Raw genomic sequence first — 14748 nt, 5'->3', positions numbered from 1 at the left:
GGGTGGATCACAAGGTCAGGAGATCAAGACCATCCTGGCTAACATGGTGAAACCCTGTCTCTACTAGAAATACAAAAAATTAGTCAGGTGTGGGGGCACACACCTGTAGTCCCAGCTACTCGGGAGGCTGAGGCAGGAGAATCGCTTGAACCCTGGAGGCAGAGGTTGCAGTGAGCCAAGATCACACCACTGCACTCCAGCCTGGGCAACAGAGCAAGACCCCATCAGAAAGAAAGAAAGAAAGAGAGAGAGAGAGAGAAAGAAAGAGAGAAACTCAAGGTTGTCACTAAAAGGGATTTTTGACAGATAGTTGAGAATCAACGTGAGGCTGGAGTACATGGTGAGCAGGTGTGCGGGGCATTCCCACAGGTGGCTACGGTTGTATCTGGAGGTCTGCACCTGTGTGACAGGCACCTGGCGTTACACCAAGTAAACAGCATGCCTGGGGCAGGGGCACTCAGGAAAGGTCAGATGACAGCAAGATGGGGGACTAGGAGGGAGACATAGTGTTAAAAAGTGATCATCTGTTATGTCGAACCCCTATTAACCTCAATAGGGAAAGTACCAAGTTCAAGACGCCAAAGAAGAGACCAAGAGCCAGCAAAATAGACATGGGGTTTTATTAGGGATTCACAAGGGAGAGAGTCCAGTGGCGGTGGGCTGGACAGGTGACCCGGCTTCCCTATAGAAATGGTCCAATGGCGGCGGGCTGGACAGCACAACCTCACAGCCCAGTGGTTGGCAGCCCGGGCAGGAAAACCACAGCTGCTTGTAAACAGCGGGCAGTTTATACAGCATTTTCACTTAACACCCTCCTCTTAACCTCCACCTGGCAACCTTCATCCAACCCAGAACTCGGGGCCTGGATCCCCCTGTATGGTCCGTGTTCCACAGGATGGGCCAGGAGCTCAAATGTCCCTCATAGAGAAGGAACAAGTTTTGGGGTTGGCCACTCCTGGATTCCCCAGCTCAGAACACACATTCAGGTGCATCAGCCATACAGGGTCATTCTAAAGGTATGCTTCAGTTATTGCTGTCCGGTGCATTTACCCTGCACCAGCTGCTATGATCCTCCATAGCACTGCCATTCAAGAGCAATTTTAATGTAAATCATTGAAAACAAGAATTAGAGCACTAAGGCTGGGCAACATGATGAAACCCTGTTTCCACAAACAGTTAAAAAAAAAAAAAATAAGCCAGTCATGGTGACACATGCCTATTGTCCCAGCTACTTGCCAGCTGAGGTGAGAGGATCGCTTGACCCTGGGAGGTCGAGGCTGCAGTGAGCCATGATTGGCACCACTGCTCTCCAGCCTGGGCAACAGAGTGAGACCCTGTCTGAAAAGCAAAGCAAAACAAAACAAAAAATGAATGAGAGCTAGAATGCCATCTATTCATTTATATATGCATTGCAGATGTACTAAGTGCCAGTTACTGGGAACTGGTGCACTATTTTCCTCTTTTCAAAGACACCAGTCATACTGGAGTAAGCTGGGTCCCACCCTACTCCAGTATGACCTCATCTTAGCTAATTACACCTGTAATGACACTATTTCCAATAGAGTCACATACTGAGGTACTGGGGTTAGGACTTCAACACATGAATTTGTGTGTGTGTGTTGGAGAGGGACATAATACAGCCCCAAAAAATGGAGATACAAAGAAACTTTGTTAAAATCCCTGTCCTGCAGGAATTCAACGTAATCTACTTTTCAAGGGGGCCAGGGTTGGTGGCACCATGAGAAATGCTAACAGAGTAGTTTTAATCCTATAAATTCAAAGTGTGTGTGGGTCTCTCATGAGTGTATCTAGCAACAATGCCTGACACATCCTTAAAAGGGTTGGGAAGGATCCCTTTGGCCTTCTGTTTGTTGAAGCCTAACCAGGTCCTATAGGTTTTAGAAAAGGACAAAATCTCACGGACTTTTAAAGGCCTTGGGAGCAAACCTCGGCATTTCTGCCCGCTGCTGTCCTCTAGAGATCCAGAATCCTGGTTTCTCTGGCCTGGGAGGCATCCGGGAGCAGCTCTCCCAATAATCATGTTCAGTTTTCACACCAAATCCAGAAGATAGACCCACTTTTTCCTTTCTCCTCATGCAGGGTTCAGAAGAAAAGAATTCCGTGGGAAGCTAGCAATTGCCATCACCGCCAACTTCATAAACAGAAACAGCACAGCAGAGGCCAAGGTGGAAGAGATTAGCGGCGTGGCTTTCATCTTCAATCAGAAATTTTTTCAGGACCTTAAAGAAGAAACAGGTGGGACCTTCACCTTTCTCCCAACCAGGCCAAGGTCTAAAGTTTGCAGTTTCTAAGGTGTGCAGAGGCGTACACTGGCTTTCTGGACTCTTGGGCCTGGAGGGACTCACTCTGATACAGTGGAAGTAACGATTTTCCCTAGGACAGTGAATACAGACAGGATTCCTTCTGGGACAAGAGAGATTCTTGAGGGAATGTTCTAGATGTTGTACATGAAAGGAGATAGTGGACATTTGCTGAGTGCTCATTACGTGTCAATTCTCAGTATTGTGGGGTACAAAGTGGAAGTTGACACGATCCCTCCCACAGTGGCTCCCTGTCCAGTAAGGGATATCTGTATAAACCATCCTAAGGCAGGTGGCCAGCACTGCGCCTGAGGTCAGCAGGATATTTAGGGAATGCTGAGGAGGGAGCCAGTCACCTATGGATGGTTCCTGAAGGTTCCCAGGTGCTTTTGTGCAATGCAGCAGCTGCCCTTCCCCAAGAGGAACATCCAGGTATGCCCAGGAACATAACCTGTACTGGCACCAGTTGTCACCCGGCCATGGGCCTGAGGATAGGAGGTATTGATTCATTCACTCAACTAATACTTATTGAATGCCTACTATGTGCCAGATGCTGTTCTAGGGCTTGAGAACGAGCAGGGAGCAAAACACAATCCCTCCCTCCTGGGCTTATGTTCTACGAGAATAGACAGTCAAAACACAAATAAAGCAGTGACTCATCAGGTGGTAATAGGGACAACAGAGAAAGGGTGAGGGGAAAGGGGGATGAGTCGCCTGTCTCCAATTAAGTAAATTCCAGATGTTTTTCCTTTCTTCTTAAGCTGATTAAAAACGTTTATTTCGGCCGGGCGCGGTGGCTCATGCCTGTAATCCCAGCGCTTTGGGAGGCCAAGCCAGGCGGATCATGAGGCCAGGAGATCAGGACCATCCTGGCTAACATGGTGAAACCTCATCTCTACTACAAATATAAAAAATTAGCAGGGCGTGGTGGCACACGCCTGTAGTCCCAGCATACCCAGGAGGCTGAGGCAGGAAAATCACTTGAATCCAGGAGGCGGAGGTTGCAGTGAGCCGAAATCGCACCACTGCACTCCACCCTGGTTGACAGAGTGAGACTGTCTCAAAAACTAAAAACAAAAAAAACCCCACATATTTCTCCTTGAAAGACAATGGAACAACAATGTTAAATAAAATCTTTATACAGAAAATAAATCATCCGCAATCTGACCACCTCACACGGGAATAGTCTTCAGACTCACCTACTCCTTTTCTGTAATTTTCCACTGGCGTGCTTGCTTGTTACATGACTGCAGCTCAAATCACGGTGTCCACACTATTCAGCTTTTCTCATTCAGCGTCACATTCCAAACATCATCCTCCTGGTGGTCACTTTTAGGGGCTGTGGAATATCATCAAATTGATGTACTGTCACTGCCTAAGCATTGAAACCAAGGATTAGCAAACTATGGCTGGCCACATGGTTCTATACTGCTTTTGAGCTAAGAATGGTTATATATATAGGCTGAAGAAAACAATCAAAAAAATACTTTATGATACATAAAGATTATTTAAAATTCAAATTTCAGCTTCCATAAATAAAAGCTGATTGTCACCCAGCCACACATTTCTTTACATGACCGTTGATGGCTGCTTCCACCATGAGAGGTCATGAAAGAGACCATAGGGCCCACAGGCCAGAAATATTTCCTAGCTGGTCTGTCACACACACACACACACAAACTTGCTGACCTCTGATTTAGGCCTTCCAGTTATTTACTGTTACAGATAACACTGCTTCTGTTAAATTATTTAAGATCATTTTCTAGGAATGGCATTAGTTGTTGAGCGAGATTGTACCTCTCACTGGCCACGAGGGTATGTGCCACTGCATGACCCTCTGAGTTTCACCTCCATTGCATTATTTCATTAAAAACTTGAATATTTCCTGCCAGCATATGGTGTCTTTTTGAATGATTTGAGAATCCTCCAACCCTCCCTTCCCCTAAAACCCAAGAAAGTAAATATTTAAGCCACTCAATATAAATGAGAGCAGGACATTGAGTGTGTTTTTCCACGTTTCAGTGAACTTCCTTTAAACTTTGCTGTGGTTGTCACCTTCGGCCATTGTTTCACAACAGTGCCCTCAGACAGTGACAGTTGTGACCTTCCTGATTCTCCTGGGGGCCCTCTGCATTGATGCCTGTTTCCTATTTAACCGTAATAAAGGTGTTCCTAGAGTTACCCAGCACGCCTTGTGTAAATGCTATGTCGCCATGTGGCTGTTCCTTTATCTCCCTTCAAATAAGCCAGTTAGCCTCACACTTGAGTATGAACTGGCATCACCTAGAGCTTGTTAAAGCTCAGTGTGCTGGCCCTATCCCCAGGGTTTCTGATTCAGTGAGTCTGGAGAAGGGCCCCGATAATTTGCATTGCTAGTATGTCCTCAGGTGATGCTGATGCTGTTGGCCAGGGACCTCCCTTTGAGAACCATGCAGCTAAGCTCTCATTGCACAGCATGGTTTTAAATGCAGGAACTTAGTGTGTAAAGTGTCTTGTGATTGGTGGAAAGTGCAAAAAGATACAGCCCAGCCTTCTAACCTGAGTTGTTCCTACCACTGCCCTTGGGTTTTCACATCCAAGCAGGGAAATGGTAGAAATATTCCTTGGCATGGTCATTGGAGAATTCCCACAGCTCTATGCAGCCATGGGCACACGGAGGGCACAGTGGACAGGACTTGGAGCTAGATGGCCTGGGGTTCAAATCCCAGCCGTGTCATTGCTGAGATTCTGTGGCCATGGCCGGCACTTGGCTTTTCTGCACAATTACCTGCCTCTAACTTATAAATGCTGGCCCACAACCCCTGCAGACATTGTGAGTTTTAACAAGAATAATGCCTCTATGGAACTATAGAAGCTAGCTGCTTTGACTTGGGTAGATTCTAACACTCTGTTTTATCTTTGCCAGCCTCGTATGCCTTAAAAACTGGGCTAACATTAATATTCTGCAGATAAATAACGAGACCAATAATGGGGCAAAGTACAGTTCCTGGCACACAGTTGGTGCCGAGGAAGTAACGCTGAGCTTGTGAATGCTTCTCTTTTCAGGCATAGATCTTGAGAACATTGTTTACTATAAGGACTGCACCCACTATTTTGTCATGACAGCCAAGAAGCAGAGCCTGCTCGACAAAGGTGTCATCATTAACGTACGTACCTCTTGGCTGCAATTTCCCGACTTTGTGACCTGGGCTGGTGACTTCGGCAGGTTTGAAAGTAGATGTGGTCCTGCCAGAAACTGAGCGAGGGGAGGAGTGGGGAAGGTGCCACCTGCTCACACCCTTCTTTCTCTTGGTGTTACATGAGTGGTGGATAAAGCAGCCCACGCCAATATGCACAGAGAATTTTCTGCACATGGGCGTGTGCTGTTGTGAGACCTTTACCAGGTGTTAATGTGGATTGACTGAGTCTTTTCCTTCCCAAGTCTCATCCAGCCTTGCCTCTTCTCTGGGAGGTCACATGTCATTTGGAGGCAGATGGGGGCTCCTTGTAATGAGACATAGGCATCCTTTGACTTGTGAATTTCACACTGTGGACCCTTGTCACCGTGTGGGGGAATTTCATTATTCATGCAGTCAAAGAAGACTCAATCTGCATCTTGACACTGGCACGTACCGACTCCAGACTGTGGGCAAACTATTTATCCTTCCTGAACCTCAGTGTTATCTACAAAATAGGAATGATAGTTTCTGCCTGAAAGGGTTCTTGGAAGGAGCAAATAGGAGATATATACAGAGAACCTGGCACAGTGCCTGGCAGAGGGTGGGTTTGTAGATTGCCTCTGTAACTTCTCAGCCTTGTTTGCACACTGGCTTTTTTGTCCTGCTGGCTTCCTGGCCTCTGCCTCGTGGCTTTGTGACTTCATGCTTAAACACAGAGCAGGGTTGGAAGGAAGAAACATGGAGTAGTGGCCCCTGACTGGAAGCTTCTTCAGTCAGGTGTTCAACCCTTCCAGAGCCCCTGTTGTTGCTGCCACTGTCACTACTGCTGCTGCCACCTCAAGATAAGGATCATGCAGCCCAAGGTCAGGCTGCTGTCTGGGTGTCTGCCTGGAGCCCAGGCAGCATGGTGGCCATTCATCGCTGCTTGTCAGAGAAGAATGCGCCCATCTTCTCTCCTGCGTGTGCTGGCAGCCGGCTGGGTGGTATTAGTAACCCAGCCGCCCCGTAGGCCTTCTCCACTTCAGCTCAGGTCTTTGCTGAGAGCCTGAGTTGTGGACGGAGGCTGTGAATGTGGGCTTGGTGAAGTGGGCTAAGCACGCCAGCAGATGGGTGGGCGATGGGCTTCCGCAGTGTTCCACTGCTGGCTGTCAGTCTGGGAGTGGCGGCGTCCCCTTCTTCCCTTTGCCTCACAGAAGCTGCCTCCTGAAGTTGCCGCCTTCGTCTGAAACTGGGGGGTGCAGGGGTGTAGGGGTAGTGGGCACCTTTGCAGAGGAGGGGCTAGACAGGCAGGCAAAGCTTGATGGGTTTTGTGTTTTGCAGAGCACCCTGGCCTCCTGGGATGCTAAAGGTCACCCTCAGGTCATCCCAGGGTGTTTGCCCAGGCAGCAACCTGTTGCTTATGGCAACTTGCTTCCCTGGCAGTTGTCAAAGCCCCTCCAGGCCCATGCTTGTCTTCATCAAGGCCTTTCTTTCTCCTTCAGAGGCCCCTGGGAGCAGCTCCTGAGGCTGGTGCTGAGGAGCCTAAGGTACAAGATGGGAAAGAAATTGGAGGCCACAGGCTGGACACCTGACTGGAACAAGAGCTATAGCCTGAGCCTCCAGGTGTCCAGTCGAGTTCTCGACCCATCTTCCCTGGGCCGTTTAAATTTACATTCTTCTCTTGCTCCCTGGAGGCATGGCAAGTTTTCTGTTTTCTTCTCCCTACATTGATCCGCATCTTCCTATAGCCACACAGAAGGTGCTGAGTACATGTTTGTTGAATGAATGACTGACCTGGGGACAAGAGGTTTTCCTGCTTCCCCACTGATTCCAGCTGATCTCTGGGCTTCTTTCCATGGCTACCGATGGAAGAGCAAAGTTTCTCTTCAAGCAGCCGTGCCTCTGGGCTCTCAGCTGTGTCCATGTTTCTCTTCCCCACAAGGAGGATGTCCCATCCCACAACCTCCCTGGGCCCCTGCCTCTGCTGGCTCATACATGTGTGGGCTGGGATTCTGTCAGCTCCTGTCGTTTTCCTCATCTGCTCCCTATGGTATTGCTCTTTCTTCCATCCCCTTATCCCCGTTCTTCCTCATCTGGGATCCTCCAGCCGCTAAGAGACCTCACAGCAGCCCTAGGCCACTAGGCTTCCAGCCAGCTCTAGCCCAGTGTCTTCCCTTTGCTGGGTCCCCACTCTCCTGCATGAGGCGTCCACGCCGAGCACTGTCTTCATTGTGTAATGTCACCCACTCCATCTTAGGGATGCTTGGGGCATGTTTTGAGGGGGGGTGTTTGAGATCTCTCCCTTCTGTCTTCCCCCATCTCACCTCCACGTCTACAGAGAGAGAAGTGATCATGTGGCCGCAGAAACAGGGATCAGAAAAGAAATCAAATAACAGGAATTCCATCCTGGACACTGGGGCCTGACGAGGAGCTCTTGGACCAGTGCTGGCTGCAATTTGGGGGGTTTGGTTTGGATGGGTAAATATGAGTTTCCAGAACAGGCTATTTGAAATCATGGCTACTCAGAAAATTGAGGCAGTGGTCAGTCTGGCTGTAGACACAGTACTCTGTGACTGTCAAGACCTTTGTGATTGAGGGTGCCTTGGCTGGGTCCAGGATATACTTCATCGTAAGCCATATATGGAGCCAGCATGAATTACAGGGTACAGGAATTCCTATTCATCAGTCACTTCCCACATGGGACTAGGGATTTCGTGTGTACACTCATTCCGTCTTCTCACGTGGCTCTGTGAAGTAGGTTTTGATATTCCCTTTTTACAGATGAGAGAGCAGAGACTCTGACAAGTTAAATTACTGGCCCAGATTTAGTTGGTAAACAGCAGAGGTGGACTTTGACCTGTTGCTCTCACTGACCCAAAAGCCTGTGTTCATGTTACACACTGGTCCCCTCCCATTCCAGGTGTCTGTACTTTTTGTGTCACCTTTGAGAAAGGTGGTCTTTTAGTTTCTTTAGCCACACGGTGAGCAGCTTGGACTCTGGGGATACACTAAGCTTGTCAGCTCTCTTCAATCCTGACATCCTGTGATTCACTGCCAGTGTCCCTCCAGGATGGATATTGCAGTCCTTGCAGCTCAGGGTTCTGCCCTCCCCATGAGAGAAGCGTAACAATTAGCACCAAAAGCAAGCTACTGGGGAGGCTGAGGCAGGAGAATCGCTTGAACCTGGGAGACAGAGATTGCAGTGAGCCGAGATCACGCCATTGCACTCCAGCCTGGGAGACAAAAGTGAAACTCTGTCTCAAAAAAAAAAAAAAGGAAAGAAAAAAAAGCTAAGCTCTGAGGAGTCCTCAGTCCATCAAGTAAAGGGGCCACTGATTTCGGAAAGTGGGAGAGCTCGCCCATTTTCTTCTTCTGGTCTTGTTTGACCACTAAACATGGCATATTTGGATCACAGTAACTTAGCTGAATTTTATTATAAAATCACACTTTCTGATGGCTCCTTTGTCTCTTAATTGTACTGAAATTTCTCATGAGAACCAGCCCTATGAAATGTGCTCGTTGTTTGCTCCAAGACCATTATCAAGTGCACTGTTCATTCCAGCTCTCAACGCACCCTGTTGAAATGCCTATGTGAGACAGACCTTTTAGAATTTAATGCCAGGGAAAAATTGCCCCTGAGGAATTTCTATGCTTCCTTCTTTGTGATAAGGAAAGCTCTGTGGCATATCACATTTCCCTTTTGCCTTGGATGCCAGGAAGCTCAAAGCCCAATTTGATGCTTAATCACAACTGTGTTAACCCTCACAGCTGGCTGATTTATTTCCTCTTTATTCCCTTGGCCCTGGTTTTTGTATGTCTTTTCTGACTAGCCTCACTGTATAGACCCATTCCAAGTCCTTTTGCCAAGAGGTGGGTATGAAGGCTAGCCCTTTAGAGGGGGAGGTTGCCTCACTGTATTTTCATCTTCCCCAGGACTACATCGACACAGAGATGCTGCTGTGTGCGGAGAATGTGAACCAAGACAACCTGCTATCCTATGCCCGGGAAGCTGCAGACTTTGCCACCAACTACCAGCTGCCATCCTTAGACTTTGCCATGAACCACTATGGGCAGCCTGACGTGGCCATGTTTGACTTTACCTGCATGTATGCCTCAGAGAACGCGGCCCTGGTGCGGGAGCGGCAGGCGCACCAGCTGCTCGTGGCTCTCGTGGGTGACAGCTTGCTTGAGGTACCGCCTGTGCTCAGAGCCACCACATTTCTCTACGAGACAGATCCCACATTTGTATTCTGGCAGGCAGTATCTGCTGTTGTGCAGTGGGGAGAGGACAGGCTCTCAGCCAGTCGGCAGGACTCTGCCAAGCCTGTTCCGGCCTCAGAGCCCGTCCTGTTTCTGCATTCAGAGGAGCCTGTTCGGACTCAGTGTAGTTAGGAGAGCCTTCTCTTCTATCTCCTGGCTCTTTTGCACTGACTTCTTTGATGAAGTACAAAATCAGGCAGCCCTGGTCTGGGCCACGTGGGCCATCCGTCTCAGAGTGTGTGGACCCTTAGCTGGGCCAAGACTTCTTCCTCATGTGAGTGGCCCTTTGTGGCCTTTGAGATCACACAGGGTACAGGACAGGCATATGGGCCCCAAAGTCTCTTTTCCATTCACAGCTCCCCAGCTGAAAATTCTTCCAGAAAATCTGCAAGGGTGCAAAGACCCTTAGATTAAATGAATGTTTTCAGAAAGGAGAAAGTTTTCTCTTTAGCGTAAGCACTGATTATGTATTTATTCCAAGTTAAGAGTCAAATTCCAAACCATGCTTTGGGTGCTCATGGAGCAGATTAGTCAGCACTTAGCTTGGTTGACTTAGTCCTTGGGCACCATTGTGCATGGACTCGAACCCAAGATCCTTGGTTGAGCCCTCAGTACCCATCCTGCTGCTGGCCCAGACTCCTTTCCGAGCTTGGTTTCTCCCTACTTTCCTCCCATGCTCCATGTTACACCCAGAACAGATGGCTGTTCTTCCATCAGGCACCAGCATTTTCCAACCACCATGCCTTAGCCCACACCATTCCCAAGTAGATCAGGATCAGAATCCCATCCATTCATTAAAATCAGCTTAATGCAAGTCTTAAGAAGCTTATTCTGATTTCCATCTCCCTCTCCCAGGGTGGGAATTTGTCTCGCCTTTTCTGAGCCCTAAAGCAGTTTTGAGATGCCTGCATCATAGCACCCTTTACGTTTGACTTTCAGCTACAGTTATTTGACCTTGTGGTGAATCCTCACAGGTAGCAGCATCCCTGCCTTGTCACCTCTCTGTCCCTCCAGCGCCCTGCACAGGCCTGGCAATCAGTGTGTGCTGGGTACAATGAGATCATAGACTGGGAGTCATCAGAATCAACTGGAATTTTGCACATTTTCTTTTGCAGCCATTTTGGCCCATGGGTACAGGCTGTGCCCGCGGCTTCCTGGCAGCCTTTGACACGGCATGGATGGTGAAGAACTGGAACCAGGGCACCCCTCCGCTGGAGCTGCTGGCTGAAAGGTGAGCTTTGACAGCAGGGCTGCTAACGGGGGGCAGAGCCACTCAGGCAGGAAAGGGGGCAAGATCACCCCTCAGGTGACTGCTGGATATACCTGGAGCCTCTGCCTCCTCCATTCTGCCTTCCCATGTGTGGTCTGATCTGATCATCAGCATCCCCAGGATGCTTTCTCCATCATGATCTGACTCTTACAGTGACTTGCTCTGGGGGCCAAGACCTTGGGCCCTGGATGACAAAGAGAAATCTTCATCTGGGTTGGCCCTGCAGCTGGCGCTCCCCAGCATTGCTCATTCACCCAAGAGCCAGAGAGGTTTATTTAAGGGAATCTTCCAGGGCAGTACTGAGTCCCCTGTCCTGTATGGGGGTTGGATTCTCTGGCTTTCCAGGCCTCTCCCACCGCTGAGATCCTGGGCTTCCTCCCAGACCCCTGCTGCTGGCCACGTGGCTGTGACAGCTGGTGGACGGGGGGAGGTCAGGGCTGCCGGGCGGAGGCAGGCCTCTGACAGTCTTGGGTGTGGAAGCCTGTGGTCGTGGGGAGCAGGCCGCAGGAGGCAGCGTGGCTGAGCATGGTTATGGCAAAACCACAGGCCACCGTGCTGCCAGCCCTGCGTCCTTCCCCTCTGCCTGGGTGGGGGAGTCCAACATCCCCGTCACCCAGGTGCCCCTTTCCTCTCGGCTCCTTTGACCTTATCCCCACTTTGCAGATCTCAAGAACCAGTAGTGTCAGGTATTTCAGGGAAGGGTTAGACAAACATGTCCAGGAAGCCCTTCAACCAGAGGAAGGGGGAAGTAGGGGAGGATGGGGACAAGGCCTGAGGTGGCAAAAGTGATCCCTGACCTCCAGACTCCACCTCCCTCCAGGGAAAGTCTCTACCGGCTGTTACCTCAGACAACCCCAGAGAACATCAACAAGAACTTTGAGCAGTACACGTTGGACCCAGGGACGCGGTACCCAAACCTCAACTCCCACTGTGTTAGGCCCCATCAGGCAAGTCCAGCCCTGGGGCCCTGTCTGAATCACTGTGCACTGAACAGTGGGAAGAGGCGGTGGGGAGGGGTCACATTAAATTTTGGTCCATTCCTGGGACTGAGGCCACCAAGGCCTGCTGGCCTAATGGTGGGACCAGTTCTTCTCCCCACTAGAGTCAGCATTCTTTCTAGCCCACAGGACAGAACTAGAACACATATCGGAGGAGATATATATATACGTATATGTGCATGTATTTACATATATTGTCACTATGCATATGCATTGCTGATCTTACCTGTCTCAAATAATTTACTTGGCCAAACATGCTCTCTGCATACCACGCGTGGTCCTAGGGTCCATTTCTTCTTCCACTGATTTAAAGCCACCAAACTCTCAACCTCTTTGGTCAATAGAACAGAAAATTGTGTGAATTTTTAAAATTAGCTAATTACATACACACAAATTAGCTACACACATTCCCACTTAGTTTGCCTGCATCTGGGTGGAGATTGAGGCCCATTGCTCTATGACTCAAGTTGCCTGGGTTCCCTGGCCGAAGGTCATGCCTCCTAGCAATAGGGGAAAATGGTGGCAGGCACTGAATTGGGGGTAGGTCGAGTTTAGGGGCCCTGAGACTAGGATTTGGGGGAAAACTGGTGGGCAAGCATGTTGTCTCTCTTGCTCATAGGTAAAGCATTTGTACATCACCAAGGAGCTGGAGCACTACCCTCTCGAGAGACTGGGCTCAGTGAGGAGATCTGTCAACCTCTCCAGGAGGGGTAAGCAGCCTTCCTGGGACCCTGGTGGGTGTCTGGGAAGGGCTTTGAGGGGAGGAGGCCTGCTCAGTGGCTGTGGTGACACAGGCTCTGCGCCTTTATCTGTGAGACCATGGGCAGGCACCTCTCCTCTTTGTACTCCAGTTTCCTCCTCTGTAAGACCAAGAGAACCCCTGCCCAGAGCATCACTGTGAGGATGAAAGGAGCTAGTATGTGTCGAGAGCTTCACACAGTAAACATGAACTGGGGGATTATTTCACTGGGACTTGTTCTTATTTTCCTCTTGTTTCCAGCATGGGGGCCTTGTCCCCTTAAGTAGAAATGAGGTTAATGCACTTCACCCTTTTCCTGGTCATCCTGGGCCTAGCAGTGCGCTGGACACAGGGCCGGTACTCAACACAGGGAGATGGGATGGTTAAATGAGGAACTCCCAGCACCCAGCTCGGCTCAGGATGCTCTCCTGCTTAGAGACCTCTTTGGCTACCTGTGCCTGTCCAGACTTTGCCTCCTCTCCTTCCTTAGGCAAACTCAGCTGTACTCCTTCTTCCCCTCCATGTACCACGACGTGCCCCACTGCTGTAATAAACCACTTACTATAATCAACCATTTCACTGTTACACAAACATAGCAAGTTTTTCTAGATTCTTTGCCACCGCACAGTCCTTTCTGTCTTCCTGGAATGACTTCTTCCATCTGATAAGTTCCTAGATGCTCGTAAAGAACAAGCTCAAACGTACCTCCCCATTACACTTTTCTCTGGAGAATTCCCCTCCCAGAGCAGACTCAGGCAAACCTGCTAATGTGCTCCCACAGCGCCTGTTTCTGCCTCCATTGCAGCACTGTGTCATCATCACCCCCTCTGTGACTGTCTTCCCCACTAGATGAGCATTTTGTTGGCAGCGCCTAAACATAGTAGGTCTTAGGGACTCTGCTGGAAGAGAACATGCTTCCCCTTCCCTCCCGCCACACTCTTGACCAGGCCCCCAAGCAGCAGTCCTCAGGGAGCTGCACCCATGCCAATGGCCCCCTGCCCTGCTCCCTTGCCTTGGGGCTGCTCCTCCTGGTCCCCAGCCATGGTGGCAATGAGAGGGGATCGCCAGGGCAGACTGTGTGAGATTCCTGCAGAGCCTCACTGCCTGTGCTCTCCTTCTTGCAGAGTCAGATATCCGGCCCAGCAAGCTCCTAACCTGGTGCCAGCAGCAGACAGAGGGCTACCAGCATGTCAATGTCACCGACCTGACCACATCCTGGCGCAGCGGCTTGGCCCTGTGTGCCATCATCCACCGCTTCCGGCCTGAGCTCATGTGAGTCGGGGGCCCAGGCTGGCCCCTGGAGACAAGGGATGCCAAGGCCATTCTGCTGCATGCAGAATCTTCATTACTGGGTTCAATATTTCTCTTTCTGTGTTTCCATTTGAGATTTTTCTTAACATTTATTCTTTTCTCTTTGCACTGATTACTCTGTCAGCAGTGCGTTTGATCTGCATTCCTAATATGTGAGGATAAAAATTGGTTCAGGCTTAGTGATGATATTCTTGACACCTCACCCCCCACTACCCTTCCCCCCCGACCCCCATCACCACACTCTTTGGAAATTTGAGCATTCACACCTTGGAGCTCCACCCTCAAGAGAGGAGTATGGGCCAGACCTAATTCCAGGGACTAGTTTGAGGGTTTTATAGAATTAGGTTTGAGACCCAGATTCATAAGCTGTGTGTCCTTGGGCAAGCCACTTACCTTCTCTGAGCTTTAGATTCTTCATCTACAAATTAGAAAGAGCAGCAGGGTCATGGGGGAGATCAGGTGATGTTTGAGGAAACACTGTGATGCTAAAGCATGATGCGTCTGTATTTAAATCAGCAGCAGCAGAACTTCACAGCCAGGTGCAAATCACAAAAAAGACTGACAACAAACCTACCCAAGGGCTAGCAATTGGTACCTTAGGAAGCGAGGTGACGTTAAGAGGATGGACTCTCCTTTTTTTTTTTTTTTTTTTTTTTTTGAGACGGAGTCTCTCACTCTGTTGCCTATCCTGGAGTGCAGTGATGCAATCTCA

At 49.5% G+C, this 14748-nt stretch overlaps 1 protein-coding gene across 4 annotated transcripts in view; it reads left to right on the top strand.

The window, feature by feature from the left end:
* The window catches only part of MICAL2 (microtubule associated monooxygenase, calponin and LIM domain containing 2), a 126896-nt gene that overhangs the window by 73992 nt on the left and 38156 nt on the right, over positions 1–14748 (top strand). For all 4 annotated transcript variants that reach the window (XM_011954274.1, XM_011954277.1, XM_011954276.1 and 1 more), the window contains exons 6-12: positions 2101–2256; positions 5367–5467; positions 9392–9649; positions 10834–10949; positions 11809–11935; positions 12606–12696; positions 13850–13997. In XM_011954274.1, coding sequence (XP_011809664.1) covers positions 2101–2256; positions 5367–5467; positions 9392–9649; positions 10834–10949; positions 11809–11935; positions 12606–12696; positions 13850–13997 — 997 coding nt within the window. The remainder of the gene's footprint in view (positions 1–2100; positions 2257–5366; positions 5468–9391; positions 9650–10833; positions 10950–11808; positions 11936–12605; positions 12697–13849; positions 13998–14748) is intronic.

Source organism: Colobus angolensis, unplaced genomic scaffold (genome assembly GCF_000951035.1).
Source record: "Colobus angolensis palliatus isolate OR3802 unplaced genomic scaffold, Cang.pa_1.0 Scaffold380, whole genome shotgun sequence".
NCBI lineage: Eukaryota > Metazoa > Chordata > Mammalia > Primates > Cercopithecidae > Colobus > Colobus angolensis.
This window is presented reverse-complemented; position numbering and strand designations above follow the sequence as displayed.